At 41.2% G+C, this 21,033-nt stretch overlaps 1 protein-coding gene across 12 annotated transcripts in view; it reads right to left on the bottom strand.

Moving 5' to 3' along the window:
- Nucleotides 1-21,033, bottom strand: part of JMJD1C (jumonji domain containing 1C) — a 166,902-nt gene that overhangs the window by 30,422 nt on the left and 115,447 nt on the right. For 9 of the 12 annotated variants that reach the window (XR_008467063.1, XM_054206128.1, XM_054206130.1 and 6 more), the window contains 5 exons: nucleotides 9,988-10,093; nucleotides 5,054-5,178; nucleotides 3,658-3,801; nucleotides 3,345-3,537; nucleotides 1,582-3,257 (listed from right to left, as the gene is read on the bottom strand). Coding sequence is in view for 11 of the 12 variants with exons in the window: in XM_054206128.1 (XP_054062103.1) it covers nucleotides 1,582-3,257; nucleotides 3,345-3,537; nucleotides 3,658-3,801; nucleotides 5,054-5,178; nucleotides 9,988-10,093 (2,244 nt within the window). In the remaining variant the exon portion in view is untranslated. Of the gene's footprint in view, nucleotides 1-1,581; nucleotides 3,258-3,344; nucleotides 3,538-3,657; nucleotides 3,802-5,053; nucleotides 5,179-9,987; nucleotides 10,094-21,033 lie in introns of those variants that run through there. The other 3 variants (XM_054206133.1, XM_054206134.1, XM_054206137.1) reach the window with 3 other exon arrangements.

The raw sequence follows: 21,033 nt of genomic DNA, 5'->3' as shown, positions 1-21,033 counted from the left end.
GCTTGGGGACACACTTCCTCCAGCACACAGACATGGCTCAGCCTTGAGCCAAGGGTGGCTGCTGCTGCTACAGCTCAAACACAGATCCCTTTCTGCAATCGTGGCATCCATGCAAACCGACTTTGGAAACACCCATTCTGGGTTTCTAAGACGTATTTAAAAAAGGCCTTCGGTGCAAGAGCCAGAAGACAAGTCACCACAAGACAATTGCCACATATCAACATAATTAAAAAGCTACGTGCCTCGGTATGCAGGGCTGCATACTTCAGGCAAAGTGAAAACAGAGTCTATCGTAAGTTCTTTAAAATGGACTTCAGTATGGGGTGGAGCAGGCAGCAACATGAAAAAATAAATCCACCTATAGTTTTCTCTTAGGCTTTTCTTCGCTGCTGCGTTTGACTTTATCATGTTTTAGATCAAACTGACTTCATATTACAAGGCCAACTCAAACTGACTGTTTGGGAAAGACTTAGCCACAATGGTTTGGCTTTTCTCAAGAATGAGGCTGGGGAAGAATAGCTTCCCCCCATGATGAAAAAGAAAAAAAAGTCTTTAGAACCACTCAGGAACTCCAAGCTTTGACGCAGAGGCTTACAATTTGGCAGAAGGACCACTGTCAGCGACATGCCTTTTGTGGTCCCTGTGAAAATCTGCCCAAATTAGGCCAAGTTGTAAGTCTCTAAAAATCAGTATGCACATGCTCAGTGGAGGTTTGACTGAAGCTGGCAGTAAAGCTCTCCAAAGTTTCTGTCTGCACTACACATGCTTCATCTTACTCTGTTCCTCTAAGGTGCCTGCAATGAACATGCCATATCCCAAGCCTGCAGGAGCTTAAAAAACTTTTCCTGTAATTGCCACGTCTGCCTGACAAACACCGCCGCCGCACCGGGCGCGCTAGGCTGAAAAACACAAACCATTTCTTCTGAGACCTCAGTGGTTACGCTCCGCATACAGAGGAATCACCCTGACTTGAATACAGAGGAGTAGAAAGCAGATGGGAAGGCAGGGATGTGTGTCAACAGGAACAGAAGGGGAGAAAAAGAGATGCCAAGAGAGGGTACGCAGATAGGTGTAAAGACAAGAGAAATGGGTGTACAGCGCAAGAAAGATTTATAAATGCTAGAGTATTTCTCTTCAGAACTTCCCATTGGATTCTTTCCGTCTCAGCTTTTTTCCCCTATTTAGCAAGCATACACAAAATTTCACTATGAAGATGACTGTCCTACCTCTCTCCTAGTATTTAACTTACACAATGGTTTTCATAGTTTGAGGTAGCAAGTATTTACCCTGTGGACTTGAGGTCCCAAACCAGCTGGCTGACCTCGCTTGGTCATAAACTAAATGCAAACATTTTGTCTTTTTTTTTAAAATCCTTAATAATCAAGGTCTGGAAGAACTCCCTATTCACATTCGCTGTGAGACAGCAGTTACTAACTGGATTTCCATTCCCAGTTCTCTGCCCACTCAAAAAATCCACCAGCACGGCACACTCGGTGTGACACAAGCTACCGAATCCGTACCTAAAAACCCACTGTTGGGACACCAAGCTAAATACATCATTAAGAAACGAGCTGAACTTACCCTTCTCAAGGAAGCCTCCGTGTTAACAGGAGTTTCTGGGTGGACCCATTTGGAGGAGGGCAGACCGAGTCCTGAGTAAGCATGTGTTCCGTTTGGATACTGCCAAATAATTGGATAAAGCCCTAGCTGATTATAGGAAGCAGAAGGATGAGCTTGTCCAAGAAGATGTGGAGACTGGTGTTGTAACATCTGTTGCTGCTGCTGGTGTGCTAATGCCAAATGGCTTAAGCTGCTAGCATGAGCAGTCTCTAGTCGCGGGTGGCCACCCAGCAAGGAGGCAGCAGGCACTCCGGGTAACACTGCAGGAAGTAGATGAGGGTGATGAACAGAATGGTGAGATGCGGTACTAAGGGGGTGAGTGTTAATAGCGGACAAGGGAGCCTGAGCCGAAGACCCAGCGAGCAGATGGGATGAACCAGTTAATGCAGGATGATGAGCGTTGGGATTTAAACAGGTTCGGTGGGATGAGGAATGCAGAGGATAATTATGCTGATGCAAATAAGGTGAAATGTGATTAGTTCCTGTTTCTTGTCCAATCAGAGTGGGGTCCCTGTACACCGTGAAATGTTCATTCTTGTCAATGATAAGAGGACTTTTAGTAGCTTCTAGAGCACTAACTCTAGCTGGAACTGGATGGAAACTAGACCTAGGCAAATCATGATCAGTTTTATTGGCTGACCTTGTTAATCCAGTAGCATGGCTGTTTTGGGAACTAACCTTAGACTTCACAGTATCGGAAGATTGGGTGAATTTAGGCTTAACATCAGGTGACTTTGTTTTAGGATGATCAACTGAAGCACTAGGTTTTGACTTCACAGAATCGGGGACTGGACTTTGCTTATGCAGTTTACTCTCTTCTGCTAGAGAAGCTACATTTAACGAAGACATAAAGGAGCCATACTGCACTTTTTCTTTTTCAGGATTTAAGTGTTCATTTACTGATAATGTTTTTACAACTCCGGGTTGTATCAAATCCGTTTTGTTAACAGCACTGCTAACCCAACTTTGATCAGCTTCCTGTTTTCTTGCTTCAAGGAAATTTGCATTTGCAAACTGCTGTTTTAAATCGCTGCTGTGAGATTCTATTTTCTGAACTGTTTGCAAACCAAAGGTACTTGCAGCATTATCCTGGCTCTCCTTTTCAGAGTTGTTTTCATTAGTAATGTCAACAACACATTTCGGAGTAGGAGGTCCGGGTACAAACTGCTCATTTTTTAATTCCGCAGTATGTTTTTTTTCTGCATTGCACTCTTGAACATGTGGATCCTTGGCGTTCTGCTCATAAGGTGTTGGCTGCTCTGCTGCATGGAGTGAAGATTTTTCCTGCTGATCTAGGGCAGATGACTTCAGTCTTTCTGTCTCTTCGCGTTTTTTATCCTCCTGTATTTCATCCCATGGAGACCGCCTATCTGTTAGTGTCTGTTCTACTCCCTCAATAGTTTGGGATTTTCCTTCTTCTCCATTTACCTTTGAAGTGTTCTTGCTTTTTAACTCATTTTCCGAATTTTGCTCTGAGGACGAATCTGTTAATCTTTTATTTGAAATTTCTGAGTCACTGCTCTCAGAGTAATCTGAGATATTGTCTGTCCGCAGTCTCTTCATATTTAACTTTTTTTCATCCTCTTCAGGTTTTCTTCTTTTACTAAGGAAGTGTTTATTTTTGTTTTTGGGGTTTTCTGTAAAAGACAAAAACACGTCTATCACATTTTTAGTCTAATACAGTCTTAAGAAACTTTCCCTCCCTTTCCAATAACCGCTTTTACCTCCTCGACCTATGTAATCATATCTTTCTTCTTTCACCTTCTCTTCATCAGGCATGCTGCTATCAGAGCCTTTCCTCTTATTTGGCCGAGTATTCCTCTGTTGCTGGTGCTGGTGAGAATTCTGTTTTGGTGCTGCAGTTTGGGAATTCATTGCTGGTCTGGGACTATTTGCTTGTGCACGCGTATAATGACCCTAAAAATAATTTTGTGATTAATGGACTTAAATGCAATTTTAATTAGCTACTTTAAGCATGTATTTTGAATATTCGCAATATATACGAAAATACTTAGGTAAAAAGATAAATGTATCTACGTGGACTGTGTTGCTGTTCTGGTTGGAACGAGACCGTCGGCGTGAAGTGATGCCAATATTTTCACCTTTCAACAAAGAGTGAACAACATCATCTAGAAAGGTCATCTGAACCATAGAAGGATCAACATTCTGAGGTTCTAACACCTGGTTTATTAAAAAAGAAAAGAGAATAATCAGCAGATGTTCAGACGCTGCTCAATCTATATTTTCTGTATCAGTGTTCACCAGCCTATTTTGTGTGCTAAAGACTAATCAGAGAAAAGCCTACTTAATCCCGACAAGCAGAACTGACATATGACTCTCAACAAAGGCTGGGAATACAGTAAACCCAAAGCAAATTGGTCTTTACATATCACTGTAAAAATAACTTATTTTTTTAAAAAGAAAAAGTACCCCACCACCACTTCCTTCCCCTTCGCTGACCTGTAAATTTGAAATTAAAAAGACACTGAGCTCTTCACAGCATAACCCCTGAGTAGCAATTACAATACACAAATATTTTGTAAAATTTATTTTATATACTATAAAATAAACTGCAGAAGCACATTACAATACTCTTTCAGCAAAGCTGCTGAAAGAAAGGAACCAAAACGATTGGAGAGAAGAACTCTAAGACTGTCGGAGTGTTACTAGTGAGGGGTATTTCAGAAAGAAGGAAATGCTAACCAGATCTTTCATCAATGTGTCACAAAGTGAAAAAATAATATTTGGGAAAAATTAATTAGAGCAAATTAAGGGAAAGAATGTATTTGAGCATTAGACTAGTCTTAAAATTTTATTGTCGCATATGATTTTGTCAGCCATTTCAAGGCAGACAGGTCATTCACCGTATTAATGTTGAGTCATTACTCTGGTCTCCTGAAATACAATTCATTACTGCCACTAAAAATACCAGCATTCATTCTTTTTGTAACATCAACTTCAGAAATACAGCTAAAACCCACCACAATAAATGTAAATTAGGGCCGCAGTAAATGTTTAATTCAATAAATTGAGGAAAGTGGATATTTCAATTGCTTGGAAGAAGTAATCGCGACTGCAGTGCTAAAAGACTTCAGCGTTGAGAAAAGAAATCCTCAACAGAGCTGACAGGGAAGACCAGTTCTTAAAACTAGATCGCTTCACTTCAAAGGCTTCACTAGTCAAATAGCGACAGCAGAAGAAAAGCCAAACTGTAGGACTGGTATTAATCATGTCATTGCACAAACATTCAGCTTCAGGATGGTATTAACTGCTAGCCCAATGCAAAGTCACGCTGCAGTTTCAAGCACAGCAATAGACTGGCCCCGCTGGAAGAGAACAATTCAGTGCACTTCAGAGTACCACACAAAAACATTTAAAAAGTCCCAATGCGTAGTTTACTTGAAGCTTTCCGAACATCACATGTCGAACTCACCTGGTCATTCATAACAACCATAGTGCGGGTGAAGAGATCATGATGAGTAATGATACCAGTAAACCACTGGGTGGCGGAATCCTGTCTGTACACTCTCACCCTATAACCATTTAAGGAGTAGGGACCTTTAGAAGGGGAAGAAATAAAAAAGCCATTGAGGGATTCACGAAAAAAAAAAATAGTAACACAAACCACGCATAAACGGGGTTTCCTGGGTTTTTTAAGCTTCACAGCAAACATACAGTGCGCATGGCACAGACAGTAAACTACAGGCAATTCTGGCACAGCACTGCCTGTGGATTTTACTTTTATTCAGGAAGACATTTTGAAATGCAAATGGTACATTTAAGTATGCTTTAAGGTCAATTATGCTAACGTTTTCAACATACAATTTTCTTATCTAACTAAATCTTTCTGCAACCATGATGACAAACGATGGGAAAATTCCCACCTACAAACAGCAACCATAGAAAAGTAAGCTGAAAGGCTCGAAAGTGGCAGCAGCAGGTTATACAGAAGCTATTTAACAGGCTAGTCACATGCCCAGATGCTTTGCTGGCAAAAAGATTTACATCTTGGTGGTTAGGCTCTGCATCTGCCAAGTCTTTCCCATAAGTGACCACAGAGTTTCTCTCCATTACAGCAGTCGGAAAGGCAGCTGAGCGATCCCATCCCTGCTGTGGTCGCAGAGAACATTCAAAAACACACACGTTATGAAGCCTTTAGCTCCTGTTTTCAGATAATCAAAAGCAAAGAAACCCCACACACTGTCCTTTCACAAAGACCCACTTAATTCACCCCCAAAAGCCCATGGGGGTGGGGAGACAGTATGATACAGTACTTATTTTAAAGGTGGTTTCAAGACTCAGAAATCGAGATTCGACAGTTTTACTCTTGTTCAGTGTCTCGCTTAATCATCGGGACCTTAAGCTTTATCGCACTTAATGTTTACATAGCGCTTTGTATGACCAAGCCACACCGCCACCAAGTTCAGTTCCAACTGTGTGGGTTTCACTACTTCCACAACCAAACCCCAGGCCAGGCATACAGGAACGGAAGCAAATGCAGTCAGTGATAACCTACAAAATGCCTAACTTCAATGATTTAAGAGCGCGTAGTTGCTCAACCGCACAGGCAAGGCCAGAATTCCCCTGTCTTTCCTAAAGATCATTTTTTGACAGCCCCTGCCCAGAACATTAAGCAAGCTCAAACATCTGCAAACAGCCAGGGACCTCCCTTTCTCTAGTAAAAAATATCCATATTCACACGACTGGGTCCATTATACTCTCTGCACAAGGAAGCGTGTGATCATAAGGACTGTTTTTAATGTCAACATTTGAGAGATCAAGAGAAGTGCAAAAGCAATAATAATTTAGACATTTCCAAGTGGTCTTAAGGTTTAATTTTGGAACCTTAGCAAGGCCTTTTGCATGTGATTATCTAGGTTTTAAAACAGCTGTGAAACAGAAACACCATGCAATGGCACCCTTCCTTCATCCACATCATTCACTGCCACAACTGAAACCTCGAGACCCAGGGAGCCCTCTGAGCTACCGGTGTCAGCTCAGCCCCGGAGCACGCTTCCAGCTGCACAGACAAGGGTGAGAAGTGCGCCAGCGCGGGCACTGCCAATCACCGGTACATATGGGCAGAAAAAGAGGAAGAATCTACAAGCTTATGTCTCACATTCCTGGTCTCCGACCAGACGGGGTTCCCGTGGGGACACATTTCCTGATGGCTTCTCTCCAACCCTTCTCTCCATATGCCCCTGCAAAACGCCTCCAGCTCAGCTCCCACACTTCTGGCTGTCTGACCCAACCCAACACGTCTCAAACTTTTCATGGCTGTCCCAAAGCTCTGCCTTGTTCAGACAGTCTCAGTAAAATTTTGCCTGTGTCTCTTCGTGCAAATTTCCCGTTCCTACTTTCCTATCCCAGCTCCTCCTCTCTTGCATCCTACTGTTAACTGCACAATGATTTTCAGTCTCTTGCATAACGAGAACCAGCCTCCCCCCGGCTTCTTGTCTCATTTTAGCATTTACGATTCCAGGCCACTGGCTTCCAAGTCTTCTCAGCTTACAAGCTCCATCCTCCCTTCTCCATCAGCTTCCAGCTTCTCTCACACTCTTCTGCGCTGACCCAGTGCCAATTTCTTTCCTCTTACTCCTCGTTCTAATCTGCGTCTGCCCTTCATCCCAGCTGTTATCTCGTCTATTTTTAAAAGAGACTTCATCTACCTTTAAAAACAGAGGGGTGCTTTTTTCTTATGTGCTGCTGGGGCATCAGGAAGGAGGAGAAAGATTAAACTGCGGTCATACGACACAGGACAGCTCAGCTCCAGCCCAGCCCAGCCGCAAGCAGCCATTACAGGAAAAGCCTGGCTTTGTCTCCAGTCCCTGGCTGAATCACGCTCAGCTACACATTGTTGAAACAGCCTGTGCAGGACTATCGGGAAATATCTTCAGGGCTGAAGCACAGTCAGGGTTTCAAGAGGATTATTACACATGCAGCCTCAGAGATTGTAGTGATAATAAATCTAATAGGAAGAAAAAAAAAATCAAAGATTTTAATTGTTAAAAATCAAAGACGCTTTACTATGTTCCCTGAACTGGTTTTATTTGTTCCAAAAGCTTTTAACTTGGCCAAGTCTGGGAGGAGTTTGTTTTTTCTAAAACAAGGAATAAACTACTTTCCTGCCAAACCTACAATCTCTACTGCAAAGCATGCTGCTGTGACTGCTGCCCAAAGAAAAGGTCACGAGAGCCAATTTTTTTTTCCTTAGTCTCATTCTTGTATATAATTGGACACGTTTTGACTAAAATTCCCCCTCCTCAAATTGGCATTTCAAACATTTGGAACCTGGTTTTAATGTTTTTCTCCGACCCTCCTCTTTCTTCAGATAAGCTTTTAACGGTGATAGTCAAAGTAGAAAATACTAAGATACGAGATGGTGGCTTCAGCCTCACAGACGACAAGGAAAAGACTGGGTCCTAAAAATGCTGTAAAGGATGAAGTAAGAGCATAAGGTAACAACTTTAATAGATGCGTCTAGACACAGCAGAACTGAAAGTGTTGCTTAAATTGCAGGGAACAGGAAAATGGTAATAACGGAGAAGGTTAATGGTAATAACCAGAGAAGGGAGGAGAGGAGAGAAGGAGGATAACATGACGAGATTACAGCAGGCAGCACTGCTAGAGGGCTGTCTGTAAGCCACTGAAAGGTTTGTGCCAAACGCAGCCTCCATGACCAGGAGCAGATTATGCCCCAGGAGAACGTGACAGCAGTCTCTGCTGGCTGACCACTGTCCCGCGGGGCAGAGGTGATGGCACTGCAAAAGCCCTCATGGTGGATGGCACGTCCCTGCCCGAGAAAGCACGTCACACCAGGTGAGCAAGTGGATTTTAACCGCAGCTTCTCCTTAGACGAAGAGAGCTGGTCTGCAAGGATGTCTGGATTAGATTCATCTCGTCATCTAAAATACTCCTAATTTGTGCACTTCTAGGCACCTAAACTTCTGTTTGAGAAATTCTACATATGAAGACAAAAACAGTTCCTGGAATGAAGATATATATAAATGAGTTGTGCGGATGATGGGCTGGCAGTTTCATTTAGATGACTATTTCAATATTGCTGGGACTTTGCTCAAGTATTGATTCTGTACCAGCATACACAGAGGCTTTTGTAATTGTCTAATTATTGTTACTCTAATGAAATACAATAAACAAGCTCAATTTTAGTCTCCTTTTCATATAGCCCTAATTTGATTTCACATCACCCCTCAATCCAGTTTTGGCTGCAGATTTCATCAACAGGCTATTAACTCACGTTGTATCTGAGGATATTAAGATAAAATCTAAAATGCCTAACGCTGACAGACCAACTTATTATCTACACAATTCTGCGCGTTGCTTTTTTCAGCATACTTTCTCTGTGGCCTATAAGAATAATCATATCTATTTAAATTAAAAACTCCACAGAAGGAAAGACACAAGTTGGTTTTTTACTGTAACTTCAGCATTATACTTACCATATCCCTTTGGCCTTCTAAGCTTAGTTTTATCAAAGAAACCAGACAGCAAGCAAACGTCAGCGCCATCCTTATAATATCAGGTTATTTACTCCTCCCCATCTTAATTTACAGAATGACTGCTTAAGCATTTTTGTCCTCAAATTACCTTATTGCTTGCCTGGGGATCTTAACCCAGACCCACAGAGGTTAGTTTCTGCCCCCCACTGCTAGAAACACCTCTGTAGAGCTGCCTGTCAGTTCTGCAGAAAGTTAATGAACATACTGCAAATACGTATAAAAATTTTATTATCAGCAAGATTGAGCCCAAATAATCTATTCTAATTCATACTAGTTTTCAAATAACTTGTATCTACAGTGTAAAAAAGATGTATGTGTTTGCTCCAACTTTCCAGCATTAGAATCAAGTTACAAAATCATAACTGATTTGAAAGGCACTTTTGAATCTGGGGTGAAGGTGTGGGGTGGGGACCTGAAAGTATTCTTCATCTGTGACAAACTGTGGAGAACTACAAGCACAGACAGATACCGGAGAAGTTATCACATGTAATAGTAACACCAAGAGAGCAAAGAACAGTTTAAAACATGCTAAAAGGTGTGTGGTTGCCATTCATACACATTTATTTTCACAACATATTTTACAAAATATCTACGTTCAGACTAATGATATTCAGCTTTGCTATAATCACTGAGACATCAAACAAGTTAAGATCGGTCTGAAGAAGTCATGCACAGCTTCTTACACACTCTTGTTTTCTGGAATTGGCAAATACTTCCAAAAAATAACTTCCAAGTTAGAAATATATTCTCCATTTTATCACAAATGCTATGGGATGCGCCCCACACAACTAGTGGCCTTAAACTAGCTAACACAGAATAAAAATAACACAATTTCCCACATAATTACCTTGCATAAAAATCTCCTGAACCTTTTGTTCCTTTACCCAGGCTTTTACCTCCTCATGTAACTGCGGGTTATCCCTGAGAACTGGGTTTAGACTGTCTACGTCGTCCTAAAGCAGAGATTAAAAAAAGAACCATATGTTATGTTTACTTGTAACATTTCTGTTTATTTTCCTAGATGTATTTTAGAGTACAGTATTAAGTAGTTTGATGCTAATTTTACTGATTGCCTACAAATCCTTGTGTTATTTTTAGAAAAAACTTGAAAGTGCAACATAGTGCTAGAAGTTATTTCATGGCAACATGGTATGTCAGATCCCACATGTGGCCAGACTTGTAAGCTATTAATAGGATCACACTTTCATAAATACTGTCTTACTACAAGCTAAAATTGCCCTCTAAAGACTTCAATGTTTACAGGCATGCATAAAGAATCGTTAAAATAATTATTAAATGAATTTATAAAAAAACACCCTTGTTTTCAATATCTGTAAATTTTAATATGGACATATTGAGCATAAACATAGATACAAAACCCACCAAAATAATGCATAAGAGAAGCAAACATTCTGAGAGAAACACCGTTACTGATTTTCAAATATGTAGGCCTTTGTTAATTAGGTATTTTCAATCAAATAAGACGTTCTTTAATTTTTATGTTTATTATATTCAGTTCTCCAGGAAAAGATCGTTTTTCACTATTTAAGTAGGACATCATCTGGGAAATTATTTTCCCAGAAAGTATTTGGTGGCACTGTCCTCCTAACAAGGAAGAAGTAGGCACAAAATCCAGTTCGCATCCTTTAAAGCACGGCTTAAGTCATCGTTCAATCTCCAGACTCTTAGAACCTATTTCTCTTTATTTCAGAGCAAACATGCTATTTCTGCCTTTGAGGCTGTGCCAGAGAAATAAAGCTGCACCGCTGCCTGGCGACTCCTCGTGCAGAAGACAGGCTTGAAAATCCGTGAGCTGCAGGAACATTCATTTGTGCCGAGAGAACTTCAGACAGCTAAAATAATCAGAGCGATTCTACACATCCAAAATGTAAAATGTTTTATCAGTACTGCAGCGGAGATCAAGTAATTTCTTTCCTTGATCTCCAACAAGTTCCTTGATGTTTCACAATTTATTATGAAGAGCTCCAGCCATAGAATATAAAGATACAAGCAACACTCATTGCTGCCAGGCCCTCAAGTGACACGAGCAATTTCTCTCTATTCATCCTGATGAGATTATTCCTGCTAACCCACTGATCACAGGATGTCTATTTCAAATTCAAAATTCACTTCCTGACACTTGAAGATTTGCTGTGCTCCATTACGGAGAATGCATCAATGCTTTGGTTATTAGAGAAAATGACTCTCTCCCCTTCGGCTTTTGAAAAGGATGTGGCCTTGGATCCTAAAAGGAATGGTCAAGATGATTGTTTTAATACGTGTAAAGTGGAACAAAGTAAAAGCGAAGGGGTAGATCAACAGGACCTTTACCACCAGGTTAAAAACACCAGCCAGGCAAGTATGTTGCCAGCATTATCAGAGGCACAAGAGGGTCAACGTTAAAATTTATTCAAGGATGGCAGACTAGCAAAACACTTCCTCCCCCAAGGCAATCTAAAAAGGGTATTATCAGCTGTTCTACTATCCTGTGCAAATCCATTTTTGCATTGATCCTACATACAGAAGCAACACCACCACTGGGAAGAGGGAATGATTTACCAGGGGAACCCAACAGATTGCGGAACTGGAGCTGTGTGATGATGATTCATCTGTCCTCCTTCCCATGCACTCTCTTCACAGCAGCTGCAAGAGATTCCTGCACCTAAAATTTCTGTTCTCACATCTACAGCATTAGACCTAAGCAACACACTGAGACACTGCAATACTGGAAGTCCGGCTGACTTAAAAATGCTTTAAAATCTCATACATTTTGAATAATTCCTTCAGTCCCATCTATGAAAACTTTTCATTCCAAGACTATACACATTGATTAGGTACCGTGAAGTCAGACCTGTTACTCTTAATGTTATTCTACTTCAATGAGTTCTTTATGCAATGTTTTTGAGTTTCTATATCATCTTCAGCCACTTGATTTGTTTCTGAAGGCAACACACACCACTTTTTTTTTTTTTTTTTTTTTTAGATTTCACATCCTTCCTAAGCATCATGGCCTTCTTTGAACTTGACACTGAAGATACTGGTGATCCTACAGACAGTACATTTGAACCTTTTCTGTTCTATCTCCTATTCAGACCCATGACATATCAGTACCTTTGACTGAGAGTGCTTAGTGTGAACACTCAGAAAAGGAGACTGCAAAGTCCATTTTGTACTACTTTCCTTGCTTGGAGAAAGATGAGCTCATCTCAAAGGCAAGCTACGTAAGGCACAGGTGAGGTCAAAGATCCTGCACACAGGTCTGACTGCAGTTATGTAGAGGATATCAAAGAGAACCCAAGGTTTCTAAATACACACACAGAGAAAATACACATTTAACATATCGTTAGTCACTGGGGGGGAGGGGGAGTGTTTTGCTGCTAGACATGAACTTGCTATACATTAGTCAATAGAAACCAGTGAGGCAAAGCAAAATTGTAACTGACAACTGAAGCTCAGTATCAAGATACTAAAAATAAGGTTCCTGAAATGTCAAAAATTCTGTTATTTTGTGTACATATTACATAGATCTATGAAAAAACGTGTGCCATGACTGACCATTTTCTACCATTAATCTTAAATCTGAACATCAAAAAACCAGGAAATTAACTGCATAAGGTGCTAAAACTATAAGGTGATAGCCTTTAACACGTTTTGGCACCAACTTTGGCAAAAACAGACAGAAAGGGCAAGAAGAAAGGCTGATCACTTGCTGTCCCTTCCCCGCCTTAGCACTGAAGACGAGCAGATGACTCTGCAGTGCCCAGGTTTTTTCCTTACCCTGTACTTATATTGCTCAAGAAACAACAACTCTGTCTACAAATTTGAACCCTGGCAATTACAGCCTTCAGTCTTCCCCTCCTTCTTGCTCACAGTTGCAAGACTGACAGACTAACCCACAGAATTAAATGCCCTGTAGGATTTTCCACCAGACTTTTCCTCATTTGAAAGTACTTTCACTCCCAAAAGTAAGTACGTTACCCTCTCCTAGACTAGATTTTCCACAAATCCTGGAATACCTCCTCCAGAAGGATGTTAATGTCGGTTTGAAATCCTTCTGAAATGCAAATCAGAATGCAAATCAAATAAACGGGACCGCAATTTTCTTCTTTAAATTTACGGTAGTAAGTTCTTTATGTACTTCATATGGCACTGCCCCTTGCTCCACAAATTACTATACGCAAGAGTGGGAAGACGACAAAGGGCGTATGGGCTAGAAAGATATGGTGAAGATAATCCTTCCTGTCCTTCTGGAAGACAGTCACATGAAGCAATGTGACTATCAGAAGCTTGCCAATCTATGTGAGGTTTTTTAGATCTTGCTGCTATGCTTCCTTCTTTCTAGACCAAAAGAGGAATTCACTTCTGGTGGAGTTGACTTTCTGTTTAATCATCCAAAGAATGCTTGAGTCAGCTGCATGTCTCTCTAGGTGAAAATTCTCACCTGCTGGGGATGTGCTTGACTCCTAGGAAGTCCTGAGAAGAATAAAGAATGAAATTTTCCCAAATAACAAAGTGACACAGTGCTTTTCTGAGTATATCTGTTCTTTCTTCTGGTGCAAAATAATGGAACAGGTTGGAAACTATAGACCATACCATCATGTTAAGATACCATGCTGTACCACTAGCAAGTAGAAATCTTTGTTCAGAGAAGCATTTTCAGTGAGCTTAATCAGACAAACATATTTATCATTCAAAGCCACAGGTGAACAAGCGCAGATCCCTTATAACGCTTCAAAATTGCTTTAAGTCATGAATCAAACAGGAATTTCCAAGACAGTACCCACAGAAAAACAAGTCAAAATCCAAATAACGTACAAAGTTGTCCTACTCAAGACCCATCCACAAAGACACTGATCCAAGATACTGAGAGGCATCCCTGGACAAGCCCAACCTGCACATTGCCTAAAGACCATGAGCCTTCTGGAAGGCTCAACTGACCACAAGCTCCTTTTCCGTTTTGGGCGGCCGTGCACGTGTGCGGTGGGAACGCCTGCACATTTCCACAACTCTCTACCTGCCCAGCAAGACTTGCACTATTGAAGCAAGACATTTCCTCAGCATTCTAAAATACTTCTCCAAGTCATTCTTCACAAACTTGAGGGGCAGAAACGAGTTCATTAAATCAAGAGATGAAACCTTGGAGCACAAAACAACACCTAAAAAGTGGATTCAAGTAGCTGCCCCTACCCTCAATCACACAGCCTCCATTCTGCTTATAGGAGGGCGTAGAAACTCCAGTCAGTTGTCAACTCTCCATTCACGGTGAAGGAGAAGAGAACTGACTACATACAAATATTTTTTCCAGGAAAACCAGTCCTGGAATAACAGAGGTTTTTGGCACTAGAAAGGCTTAAATCGGAACCGTGATGACCAAGCTTCAACACACGCCGTGCATTAGAACCTGCAAACATTTATGTGGGAAAGCGCCTCCCTTGGCCACGATGCTTCTGCATTTGGCTTCAATGCATCAAGGACATCTTTTTAATATCAGTAGGAACTCATTTCAGCTAGTGTTTTACAGAGAAAGACTAAGTAGATTTTGCAGTCCTCGCAAAGGTCAACACCACATTAGTCCTCACCATCTGTGGCTTAATTAACTATAGCTTCCTCTGGCTGCTTAGAGGTTTTCTGAAAATTTAGGACACGAATTAAATGAAAACTAGTACATAACCAACTCGAGAGTGCTGTTTACAACATTTATGCAGTACGCGCTGCACACGGAAATAGGCATTTTGCTAGTACTTTAACAGTAAGGGGACCACACTTAAATTCAAAGAGTGCAAATAAAAAATTCAGAGACTAAAGTGTCAAAAGCTTGAACCTTCAGTTTTCTTCTTGTTTTATAAGTATCTTGGAATCAGTTTCTATAAAATGAGCCCCCCACCCTTTTTTTGTGTTTGGTGGTGTTGGGTTTTTTTTTTTCCTTTTTGCACCAAATTATTTTGACAACTGCATGGAACTTCAGCTGCATGGAAACTCAGTTTGGAAATTGCAGTCTGAAAAACAAGGAATAAGATAAGTCAAGACCTGCCTACCAATTGACCCAACAGTCTTCAGAGCTCAGAATTCATACTAGTCCTCTAAGGCTATCTTTTAATAGATGATTTTCTCCCATGATAGAAAATTCTCTCCTTATTTTCATTCTTTGATAACTAGCCTTCCTTTTTCTTCCTCTTTTTATCTTTCACTGCTTGTGTCACCTGACTTATCTGATTATATCACTGACCTGTAATCCCTTTCACTGATTATAACTTTTTAACAAACCATCAATCTTAATATTGTCCTGTCTGACATCAGAGTAAGCAGGGGAAAAAAGCCACAAAACAAAACAGTGATATAAAATCTGGATAGGCAGAATACCAAAGATGTTAACATCATCATCATTTATTAACTGGCGGTATCCTTCTGCCACACTACAAGACCTTTTTCTACAGCAGGAAAAGATGAGAATCTAACTAAAACACAGAGAAATTGGCAGCAACTGACACCCCGAGGGTATCACCAGGCAAGCGCTGCCGAGGCCACAGGGACCACACCAAAACCCCACAAGGAAATCATCAAATTTAGCCAAGACTAAAATATACAGATCTTCTATTGCTTCACCCATCTTTCTAGACACGTATGCATGCATAACCCGCTGGTGAACAGTATATTCCTTATTCCTTTCTGACAAGTGAAAGGCCACCCCAGCTGCCAGGCCGCTGCAGCTGGCGGGCAGGAGGTCGGAGAGGCACTGAAGGCTCCGCACCAGCCAGCGGAGAAACGCTGTTCCCGAGGGAAGCGCTCCAGGGGAAACACATCCACTCGACGCACTAGGGCAACCTCCCTCCAGGCTTCTCACCAGGGGCACTGCTAGGCAGAAACACCAAGGCTACAGAAGGCTAGAAAGTTTTTTGGGGAGACGGTAACTTCCCAGTTTACCTTAAACGGCTTTGTCTGAGCAGAGAGAAGAGGCTTAGGCTTACCAGGCGACGCTAGCGCTTTCTATGTAAACCCAACCCACACTTGACCTATTTTGTGCCATTCTGAGCGCACAGTCACAATTTACCTCATTCAAACCTGGCAGCTGCTGGGCTACAGCTGAACCAGTTAAGTCAAGCTTGAAGGCACAACCCTGACCCCTAAACTAGAAACAAAGTCGAGCCGAGGTCAGCCCTGCTCGCACGTGCTGGGAGGCACAGGGAAAGGCGGGGGTGGGCAGCGATGCTCTCTCTGTGGGATAACCATCCCGGCTCAACAAGGGGCTCTGAATGCATTGTTCAGAAGAGAACAAACGTTTGTAGGTATTTTGGACCACAAACATTTAAGATTAGGGGTTACTGTCAGCGTCTAACAGCCACAATTATGTTTCTGCAAGTAGAAATTTGAAACTACAAGAAAAAACAAGATGAAGACTAAAAATGTAATAATTTTCCAACTGTCAGTAAACTTGACATCTCTCAGAAAAGCTATCAACAGTTTTTCTTTTGCTTCCCACTCTTCCCTATGCCAAATACTACTCCCCACACACTCCTACTTCGTGCCTCGTTTCACCTGTTCAATAATTAAAGCGTTGACATGGATTTTAAAATTCTAATTATCAGGTTGGAGAATTAGGGGAGCAGGGCTGCATACACTTCTCCAAGTCATGATTTCAGGCTTGAAGAAGCATCATTGCACCAATTAGTTCAGTTCTGGAAGAATAACTCACACCCCTAAGAATACCAGAGAAATTATAATAATTTTAATAGCTCTATGCTATGGAAAATATATTAAAGTTACGAACATAAACATATAGGAAAAAAATCTGACTCCCAGTCTAGTATTTTCCCTGATTTTAATTCACAAACACAAAAATAAACAGAGATTTTGCCTTCCTATAAGACTACCAATGTCTCAGGTGAAATGGGCGTGCTGGAAAACTTGCTTTTTACAAGCCAGCTCGTTATTCCTGTATCTGTAGATGAGAATCTAGTACGGAAAGGCAGAAGGGAAACAAGAGCAGCATACAGAACAAGCATGCAGCAGGGAAGCAAGCAGCCACCAATGGATAAGCAAAACCAAACCGGGGCCAGGCAGATATTGTCACAAAACAACCTAAAAACTGCTCTAGGGACTTCTACAATAGTTTTGCATTTGAAAACAGAGATTAAAAAAAAATAGATGACCCTTATGCTCATGGGTTATGTCACCCTCTCTGAGCAGCTGGGACAAAGTGCTGTCACTGTAATTCCAATCTGGGTCCTGATCTGATTTACAGATTAGGAGGAAAACAGGAAAACTACTTGGTGTGACCGAGTGGGACAGAAAGCAAAATCTCCCAGAGCAACACATGTATCTTTTAGCATCTGATCTAAAGACTTCTCCAAACAAGTGGCAAACCTGGTGGGCTGTCAGCCTCCACTTAAGAGAGTCGCGGTGACCATTTGTACTACTTATGTTCTTCTCCACATACAAACAAATCAAAGGTCAAGCGAATAGCACTGCTCCATGTCCCATCTTCTCCTTCATTTTGATGACACAGTTACACATATGTCTTTTCCCACTGAATCACACTTCCTTCCCCTTCCTCACTGCAGGCTCCCTACATTTATCACCACCATCTCAGCAATATGCAACTGTGTCTTAATTTTGCATTTTGTTTTATCTACTCCTAAGAGAAACAGGGAGGGAGTACTGGTCCTACCCCACTCAGACAGTAACTCCCAAGTCATGTGGCGATCTTGGAACATGCCTTTGAGTCGCTCACCGAGCAACTCAATGCCACTATGGGAAACGAAACCTCAAAGTGCAGACGTCTCCCTGAAGCAAGCAATTAGTAGTGCGAAGTTGATGCTAACAAGGAGAGCAGCTAAGTGAGTAGATCGGAGAAAAATCTTTTGTACATTCATATTAAAATTTAAACTGAGGCCCAGACACCCTGTGAATTGTGAGCAGCTTTCAGAAGGTATATAACAACTCCCCAAATCATATCAGCTGAAGGACAACCTGTATGGATGGAAGTGTCTTTAAGGAAAAAAGTACACTGTTTATCATTAGCTGTCTGGACTAGTGAGCTGTTAGAAAGGCAGTCTAATGCCCCCAGAAATCAAGCCAAGAGATCAGTTCTTGCTCAGTCTGACTGTTTTAGAGGGGAGATCTTCCTTGCACCAGGAGCAGCAGAAGTTACTCGTGGCAGCTTGAACTGGTGGAGTTGGAAAGCTGTACACTGCCACCACAGATAATGAAAGACTGGGTAGTTCATTTCTTATCTCATGGTAGTTACCTCCACCAAATCTTCTATCAGTTGCATTACTCAGCAACACAGTATAATTTGACAAGACTACTGATAACTAAGAGCTTACTGTATTAAAGAGCAAAGGTCTCTCAATTAAAATCTGCAGAAAAAAAACAATAAAACACCATCCAATACGTGGCAGACTGACGACAGCTCCTGGAATCACCACCACCTCCTAGAAATGCGCATCACAGTATTTCACTCTTGTGAACGACTCTGTGCCCTGTAATTTGAACTACCGCCATTAAATTACCAGCAGTTCCAGAGTTACCTAGTCTCTTCTGCAGATGTCCTCAATCCTATTTAACAAATCTGAATTCTCCAGGAGCTCTAGGAACATACAGCTTTCCAGCTCCTTTCCCCCCATAACTCATGAGGATTATGGGCAGAATACAAATCCTTCCCAACAATAAAAATACCTTAGCCACTTTTTTTATTGTCAAGAGGAAAGAATACACCAGATATCTTCAAAATGTTCTTGAAAGTCAGCTTCAGTAAAGTTTGTTCCACTTAATTACTATTACATTAATGCTTTTTTCAAGTGGTTTTGCGGGGTTTGTTTGAAAATGTGTTTCTTGGAATAGTAAGCACTACAGAACAGTGTTGCCAACACACCGATAATACAAAAGTAGTTCAGAGTAAGACATTTCTCTCACGTTTTAAACAAGTACCACTGTATTTGCACAGAACTTTTCAAAGTTAATTCGTAATAGGAATTAAGGCAGCACTGCCCAGAAGCAATGTATCTGGGTTGGGAAAACAATTAGCACATTTTCTTGCAAAAGTTCATTCAGAAGAACAAGCTTCTCCGGTCTCAGGAATATGGTGCAGAGACTCTCCAACCATCTGGCTGGACATACAACAACAAGCCCATCACTCTGCAAACATGGAAACACTGCCTCTGCTCCCAGAGAGTATCAGAAGCAATGCAGCCACCATCGTGTGCTTCCCCCCCCACCCCCGGCTAAGAGCTACATTCTGACCTGCTGGAGCCATTTTAGGAATTTTCCCTATAAATAACAGAGGTCTGACCAGCTGGGATGTATATCATATTTGGATTAACACTACAGCTCTCTGCAGCTCTGGAGAAAGCAGTAGCTGTGCCTTTTATAGCACAGATGAATAATGGGTCTTGCAAAGAGGAAAGATTAAATTGCTAATCAGAAAACAGGGACATTTCAGTTGTTGCTGCAATAAGCTCCTTGGGGTAAACTTAGGAAAGTCATTCGGTGTTTAAAATTGATACAATGCTCATCTATTTCACAATATTTTTCTGCCGATAAATCTACTAGCACACAGAACCAAAAAATTCCTATTAAAAACATAATTCAATACTGAATTACACCACTCGGGGTGGGAGGGGGGGAAGCCTGTCAAGCACCATGCTTGAGACACAAAATCTTACACATCCTGAAATCTGCTTTAACCTGATTTTATCTGCTATATACCAAAGCGGCACAGAGCAGTGAAAAGATATCAAAAAGGAAGAAAACCTTCACAGTGGGCAAAAACCCAGCCTCTATGGTTGAAATATAATTCCTAAACTAAAATTCTAAACTAAAATTGTAAAATTCACTAGTAAAATCATAAAATACAGGCTAACTTGTGAGGTGCACAGAGATCACCGTGCTTCAAACCCACTTGCTCAGCAAAAGCATACTAAAACACTACTCCCAGTAACGCTGGCAGACACACACAAGAGGGGGATGCAGGGGAAAAAACAGGAATAGTTAATTTTAATTCCATTCAAAAGACAGGAAATGTTTGCTAGATTGAAGGTGGGGGGGAATCAGTATTTACAAACAATGGTAGTAAAAAGAAACACTTTAGAACTATATTTCATTATGCAGCATACTGTTAAAAATAAATGAACTTTGCTCAGGAAATGTGCTGTACTCCAAGCCCTCTGCATCAAAACAAATACCGCACTTTTTGTTTTATTAGTAAAGTTATTTCAATGTCTAAGAAAATACTAAGATTCATACTTGGTTTTAATAAAAAAAAAAAGTCGAGTTTGCATGAAATTACTTGAGTTCCTCCCCAGATGTCTGGCCTGGAAAAGGAATTCCATATACACACCTGGAATTGCTATAGCTCTCAACCTCTACTAACTGCAGCTTGCTGAAGGCTGTGCAGCAGTTCTCATGAAGCACTAACCCTAAACTACAAATTAGTACTTCTATTAGGTGTGATTTCAAAAACACGTTTTGTAAGAAAAAGTTATAGAGTAACAGCCCTGAACAAAGCTATGTTGTATCAGAGGAAGGAACGAAACCATGAGCACTTCATTAAATGAGCTATTGTGTTTATCACAGGCTAACACTTAATTCTGGTAAGAACACATTTCAACGAAAGGCAGTTTCCCCCACCTGAAACGCAGGAAGGCCTACTCTTTTCCCTCCCTGGGTAAACACTCCCATGCAATGACTGTGGGATTTTATCCTCATTCACACTCTTGAGTTCCCCAAAGCAGTTAGGATTCCCAATTCCAACATACAGCAACTATTTGGGAATGCAAGAACATACTGGTACAGCACCATCTGATTATAAAGTGACACAGACTTCTCTAAGAGCCAACTTTGTGTCTGGATTATGAAAATAATGTTGGTCAAGAGCATCATCTAAGAAAAATACTTT

The sequence above is a fragment of the Rissa tridactyla genome, chromosome 6 (genome assembly GCF_028500815.1).
Source record: "Rissa tridactyla isolate bRisTri1 chromosome 6, bRisTri1.patW.cur.20221130, whole genome shotgun sequence".
Taxonomy (NCBI): Eukaryota; Metazoa; Chordata; class Aves; order Charadriiformes; family Laridae; genus Rissa; species Rissa tridactyla.
The sequence above is the reverse complement of the archived record's forward strand: the minus strand, read 5'-3'. Positions and strand labels throughout refer to the sequence as shown.